The 7,143-nt window shown below is 43.4% G+C and overlaps 1 protein-coding gene across 1 annotated transcript; it reads right to left on the bottom strand.

The window, feature by feature from the left end:
* Nucleotides 1–2,527: 2,527 nt before the first annotated feature.
* Nucleotides 2,528–5,408, bottom strand: LOC106024266 (rho-related GTP-binding protein RhoG). Its single transcript, XM_029119470.2, has 3 exons — nucleotides 5,328–5,408; nucleotides 4,524–4,703; nucleotides 2,528–3,026 (listed from the first exon to the last, which is right to left on the bottom strand). Exons 2-3 carry the CDS (start codon nucleotides 4,650–4,652, stop codon nucleotides 2,577–2,579), a joined length of 579 nt encoding a protein of 192 aa, XP_028975303.1. The 5' UTR covers nucleotides 4,653–4,703; nucleotides 5,328–5,408; the 3' UTR covers nucleotides 2,528–2,576.
* Nucleotides 5,409–7,143: the final 1,735 nt, after the last annotated feature.

The following is a 7,143-nucleotide window of genomic DNA, read 5'->3' as shown; positions in this document are numbered from 1 at the left end:
AATGGAGCACAAACAGCTGTAAGACAGATGAAGAGGCCACAGGTGCGCTCCAATTTGACAGGCACGCTCAGTGTGAAATCAGGTCAGGGTTGCAAAACAAGCTACCCAGAGGACTTGCACTGACAGAAACGCTTTCATTCTCTTACGTTCAAACCCACATCACAACACACCCATCAACAGTCCCGGCAATCTGTCAAACTGACACGTCTGCTACCGCCTCAGAAAAAAAGACGCCCTGAAGGACTCTCAAATCTCCACGTCAGGTTTCTCGACAGAAACAAAAAGTAGAATCTCCGCAGCTTGAGAGATGGACTGACAGGACATTGCCATCCTTTTCATCTCTCCCTGAGAGAACCCCCCCCCATCCCAAGTGGTCACGGTTTATTTCATATTAAAACTGCCAGCTGCCCCCCCCCCCCCTCCCAAATAAAAATATTTAAAAAGTTATTTTAAAAATAGGAATGGATGTGGTTTCTTGCCCATCTGGTACCCTCTGAAAAAGCACCCATTGCCCAGGTCATCATTTGAGACTAAATCTAGATTCTTCATATCAAACAGGCTTCAGAAGGCTAGCCTGACAATCTACACGTTTTCTGTAAGTTACCCTATCAATTTCCAGGACGTAGCACCCAGGTTTTAAAGCAAAATCATGCATACCATCTACAACGAACTAAGTAAACCATGCAAAGCTATTTGAATCTTTGCAGTATTTCCTGTTACAGCTGTTTTGTGTCAGTTATGACAGTGTGAACCAACCCCAGTCTCAGTTTACCAGCATTACACACGTTGTGGCTAAACCACTTTCTAGTGGGAAACGCTGAGGACTAGACACTAGTTGAAAACACACCCACCCACCCACACCCTGGCCTCAGTTACAGGCCCACATATGTCCCTGTACAGGCTGATAAGGCAGATATTCTAACAAAAAAGTCCAAATAAAGATGAATGATTAGGAGCTTTGGCTTGATTTAAAGCTTTGATTCTGAGAATATCAAACACTGAGCTAACCTGCGTGGCTAGCTTGGCAAATAAGACGGCTGCTGAACAGATTTTAAATTCAATAATTATTGGCATGTAAAGCACATAATCAACAAGGTAGGTACAATAAACTTTAAAAAATATATCAAATATTGTACAATAAAGCACAAATTGTAAATGGTATAAATAACTGTAACCAACAATCTGCTATTTCCATTCCATCATTTGTCAGCATCAGTCGTACAAACTCACATACATCCAACCAATCGATTCCATTCTTTTGTGTAAGCACACAACCCTGTCTCTTTGGCTATTGCATCATGCTTAGAACAGGCTATGATATGTTTTAAGTAGGTAACCTGGAAACAGCTAGCCTAAAAGCAGAGCACTGCATAGTTCCAAGACGTCAAACACTTAGGAGCTGTGTCCAGATACAGTATCAACAGTACTTCAAAGGCCTGAATGCCTGACTGGAGTGACAGTGAGGTAATGATGATTCTACACACAGCTCAAGTCTCCAGTTATATCAGGTTAAGTCACTGTGAATATTTAGGATCCATCATCATGCTTAGAGGAATGTCTTAAAAGGCAACTTGAGGCTTGGAAAACTGTCAAATACCTTGCGTTTAATGTCCAACCAGAAAACGGTGTACATTTGGGGTTCCCTTCATAACGTTGAAACATCACTCTCCCTTGCCCTAGAAACTAGCTTTCTAAATATCACAATCCTCTCAGCGTAAGCCAATGTAGCTACCCATAGTCTAACATTAACAAGTAAAATGGAGAGGAGCTCACAGGAGCTGATTCAACGGCTGGTATCTGAACGGGGGAGTGAAAAGCCAGACTGAAATTAAATTCACCTCTTTTGAAAAGGTTGCCGCTCATTCCACTAGTACTGGTTGACATGGTATTACATTATTTACTTTGGGACGGAAATTACTGAGACCAGTCTGGGGGCAATATTCTTATTCAGGAAGTTTGTCTCCTTTTAAGCATGAAATAACATGGTATAAAGTTCTGGCTTTCAGGCAAAGAGATGACCAAACAAAACATGATTATTCAGGCAGAAGCATCAATCTAACATAGCAAAAATCAAGTAATATCATAATAAATCAAGTGGTAGCACACAAGGTTGAGTGAACTAAAAGACGAGCGTCCATCCCCTCCCCTGCTTGTCAGTTGTTAAGAGTCACTTTGGTGATGACAGAGGAGGAATCGACTCTCGGAGGAGACTAGGGCCAGGGTGTTGAACTCTTACCAGACAGGTCAGGACTACCACAGCTTCTCATTTCAAACTGATCAATAATGGCACCACCTGGTGTCCCAGGTGTAGATCCTCGCCAGATTAGAGGGGCAGAACAGAACGACGTAACAGCGGAACTTGTTTCGGGTCCAGATTTCTATGTAAAAGGTACTTGGAAGGAGAGGAGAGAATAAAGCTGAATCAAGAGTTTTCCCAGGGATCAGTTGACCGAGTTCATCTCCTCCAACAAATAGCCTGTCCCTCTCTCTGCCCCCGCCTCCACTCACCCAACCCACCCTCGCCACGACCCCCCCCCCCCACCTCCTTCCAAAGTCCCGGTATCCCTGATATTCCATTACAATAGGACACACTTGTTGTTGTTCTTCTTCTTGGTAACAGGATACAACACTGCCCGTACAGCCTCGGCGAACACCTCCCGGACCTTCTCCTGCGTCAGAGCAGAACACTCCATGTACTTCACGGCGCCGATCTGCTTGGCCAGGCTGTTGCCCTGCTGCATGGTGGTGGGAGCCAGGCCCTGCTCTTTCAGCTTCTTCACCGTCTCGCCGTCGGCCCTCAGGTCACTCTTGGTCCCCACCAGCAGTATGGGCACGCTGGGGCAGTGGTGGGACACCTCCGGGTGCCACTTGTGGCGGACGTTGGCGTGCGACGAGGGACTCCCGATGGAGAAGCAGATGATGAAGACGTTGGTCTGGGGGTAGGAGAGGGTGCGGAGACGGTCGTACTCCTCTTGCCCCGCGGTGTCCCACAGGTTGAGGCTGATGGTGCGGCCGTCCACTGTCATCTGCGGAGCAAAGAAAGGCGTCAAAACCCACGCGCCTGCAAAATGCAGAGGTGTAAAGAAAACACACACACACACACACACACACACACACACAGTGTTTCAAAACACACGGTAAACATGCATGCAGGCATGCAAATGCATACATACACACACACACACACACACGTGTACAGTATCTCACAAAAGTGAGTACACCCATCACATTTTCGTAAATATTGAATTATATCTTTTAATGTGACAACACTGAAGAAATGACACTTTGCTACAATGTAAAGTAGTGAGTGTATTTGCTGTCCCATAAAAATAACAACACAGAGCCATTCATGTCTAAACCGCTAGCAAAAAAAAGTGAGTACACCCCTAAGTGAAAATGTCCAAATTGGACATTACAGTACATGTTGGCATTCATGGTTCCCTCAATGAACTGTAGCTCCCCAGTGCCGGCAGCACTCATGTAGCCCCAGACAATGACACTCCCACCACCATGCTTGACTGTAGGCAAGACACTTGTCTTTGTACTCCTCACCTGGTTGCCTCCACAAATGCTTCACACCATCTGAACCAAATAAGTTTATCTTGGTCTCATCAGATTCTAGGACATAGTGCCAGTAATCCATGTCCTTAGTCTGCTTGTCTTCGGCAAACTGTTTGCGGGCTTTCTTGTGCATCATCTTTAGAAGAGGCTTCCTTCTGGGACAACAGCCATGCAGACCAATTTGATGCAGTGTGCGGCGTATGGTCTGAGCACTGACAGGCTGACCCCCCACCCCTTCAACCTCTGCAGCAATGCTGGCAGCACTCATACGTCTATTTCCCAAAGACAACCTCTGGATATGACGCTGAGCATGTGTACTTATCTTCTTTGGTCAACCATGGCGAGGCCTGTTCTGAGTGGAACCTGTCCTGTTAAATTGCTGTATGGTCTTGGCCACCGTGCGGCAGCTCAGTTTCAGTTTGGTCTTGGCAATCTTCTTATAGGCTAGGCCATCTTTATGTAGAGCAACACTTATTTTTTTCAGATCCTCAGAGAGTTCTTTGCCATGAGGTGCCATGTTGAACTTCCAGTGACCAGTATGAGGGAGTGTGAGAGCGATAACACCAAATTTAACACACCTGCTCCCCATTCACACCTGAGACCTTGTAACACTAACAAGTCACATGACACCAGGGAGGGAAAATGGCTAATTGGGCCCAATGTGGACATTTTCACTTAGGGGTCTACTCACTTTTGTTGCCAGCGGTTTAGACAATAATGGCTGTGTTGATTTATTTTGAGGGGACAGCAAATGTTACTGTTATACAAGCTGTACACTCACTACTTTACATTGTAGCAAAGTGTCATTTCTTCAGTGTTGTCACATGAAAAGATATAATCAAATATATACAAAAATGTGAGGGGTGTACTCACTTTTGTGAGATACTGTACATACATGCACGCGCGTAAATATACACTCGCACAGACAGACACGTTTAAATACAGCCATACATTTATGGTACCTGGGCACTGTAGTTGTCAAACACAGTAGGGATGTACTCCTCAGGGAACGCGTTAGTAGTGTAGGAGATGAGGAGGCAGGTTTTACCCACGGCACCGTCCCCCACCACTACACACTTTATGGTCTGCATCCTGCTTGTCGTCTTCCTGGGAGCCACCTACAGTACCACACAGGCTGCAGACTGGTGACAATGGGAAAAGGGTCGGATGAGGGGGGAGAAAAGGGTCGGATGAGGGGGGAGAAAAGGGTCGGATGAGGGGGGGGGGGGGGGAAGGGAAAGACGACGCGAGTACAGATGGTGAGGAAAAAAACGAATAGAGTAAATGTTAGTTATGTTTGTACTGAACCGTTTCCTCAAATCTCGTAAAGCGTGACTCAAAGTCCACAGAAACAGAAACCATCACCAGAATAGAAAAGCACTAAAGTTTGTTTTGATTCCTCATTTAAAATCTATTCAAGTATTTCCTCCAATTAAGTACCAGTTAAGTACAATGATTCCTGTACGATAGACTGTAAGGCCTAAGTAAGTTAGAAAACAATAACAACATTGCTATCCTAGTTAGTCAACTTTTGGGCGTACTCTACGTTAGCCAGCCAACTAGATGGAAAGCTAAGGAACTAACGTTACAGCAGAAAGCTAAATATGCTAGTAAGCTAGCATGTCGACTTTCTCAAAGTTTCCAGTTACTAAAAACAACTGAAAAAGCTACGATCCACAACTAGCAATGCCTTGGCAAACCTACAAGCATACCAATGGGTTACAATACTTATCCACATAAAAAAAAAGTTTTGTTAATCTTATCACCTCTCAACTCGCGCTCAACTTGCAGTGTAGAGTCAATCACAACCGCATCCGGGGAATTTTCGCAAACGCCCACGACGCAGAACGTAGACAACGGCATCTTGGTTGTTGTATTTTTTTTTTTCCTTCTTAATATCGTCCTTGAATTGGATAAGCGGTCATTTAGACGCTAGATGGCACTTTAATCCATGAAGCTATATACTTAACTTCTATAGCTATTTTGGTAGCATTACCTGCACGGTTTGCTGTCGGGGATGCAAATAAATATATTGTGGGACGTATTTTATATTTATTGTTAAATGTATTGTTCTATTATATCGATAACATAAAATAGGTGTCCACATTTCCCAAACAAATGAAAGCTAGTGACAAGACACAAGTCAGATAATCTGTTTATTTGTCCCATGCTTTGTAAACACAGGTGTAGGCTAACACTGAAAGGCCAATAATGCAGCATTAAAGTAAAATATAGGAATAAACAGTAATCATAAACACAAAAGACAGAACATTGTTAACAAAAGGAGTTTAAACAATAATGTTTACAAAGTGACTATATCTAGTACCCGTGCAAAGTACACTAACATTCAAAAGAATCACTTAGAAATGTCCTTGTTTGCTATGAAAACATAAAGGAAATGAGTTTGAATAGGAAATACAGTAAAATAAACAGGAAATATAGTCACTGACAAGGTTAGGAATAATGTTTTTTAATAGAAATAATTATGGTGTCCTTCAAACTTGGCTGTCGTCACAGAATCCTATTTTTGCAGCAATTACAGCCTTGCAGACCTTTAGCATTCTAGTTGTCAATTTGTTGAGGTAGTCTGAAGAGATTTCAGCCCATGCTTCCTGAAGCACCTCCCACAAGTTGCATTGACCTGATGGGCACTTCTTACGTATCATACGGTCAAGCTGCTCCCACAACAGCTCAATAAGGTTGAGATCCGGGGGAATGTGCTGGCCACTCCATTATAGACAGAATACCAGCTGATTGCTTCTTCCCTAAATAATTCTTGCACAGTTTGGAGCGGTGCTTAAGGTCATTGTCCCCTTTTTATTGGCCGATCTGAGATATGGCTTTTTCTTTGCAACTCTGCCTAGAAGGCCAGCATCCCAGAGTTGCCACTTCACCGTTGATGTTGAGACTGGTGTTTTGTGGGTACTATTTAATGAAGCTTCCAGTCGAGGACCTGTGAGGTGACTGTTTCTCAAACTTGACACTCCTCTTACACATAAAACAAATAAGGTATTTGTTATTTTGCTCAGTTGCAAACCGAGGCCTCACACTCCTCCATCTATTCTGGTTAGAGCCAGTCTGTTTGGTGAAGAGAGTAGTACACAGCGATGTATGAGATCTTCAGTTCCATGGCAATATCACACGTGGAATGGCCTTCATTTCTCAGAACAACGAATAGACTGACAAGTGTCAGAAGAAAGGTCTTTGTTTCATGTTCAGCCTGTAATTTAACCCACAATTGCTGATGCTCCAGATACTCAACTAGTCTAAAGATGGCCTGTTATATTGCTTCTTTAATCAGCACGACAGTTTTCAGCTGTGCTAACAATTGCAAAAAGGTTTTCTAATGATAATGGGCCCGCTTATACCTATGTAGGTATTCTATTAAAAATCTGACGTTTCTAGCTATAATAGTCACTTTATTTCTGATCAATTTGATGTTACTTTAATGGACAATAAATAGTGACCCCAAACTTTTGAATGGTAGTGTACATTTACAAGGTGGTTGGTTTAAGTGGGATAAGATCACTAGGCAACAGATCATAATGCAATAATAAGTACGATCATGTCAACATGTAAGCC

This window comes from Esox lucius, chromosome 4 (genome assembly GCF_011004845.1).
Source record: "Esox lucius isolate fEsoLuc1 chromosome 4, fEsoLuc1.pri, whole genome shotgun sequence".
Classification (NCBI taxonomy): Eukaryota; Metazoa; Chordata; class Actinopteri; order Esociformes; family Esocidae; genus Esox; species Esox lucius.
This window is presented reverse-complemented; position numbering and strand designations above follow the sequence as displayed.

Excerpts from the sequence above, each read along its gene's own strand:
- LOC106024266 (XM_029119470.2), bottom strand. The coding sequence starts at position 4,652 with ATGCAGACCATAAAGTGTGTAGTGGTGGGGGACGGTGCCGTGGGTAAA. Across the intron at positions 3,027-4,523 it reads TTGACAACTACAGTGCCCAG|ATGACAGTGGACGGCCGCAC; the intron begins GTACCATAAATG and ends TTTGCTCCGCAG.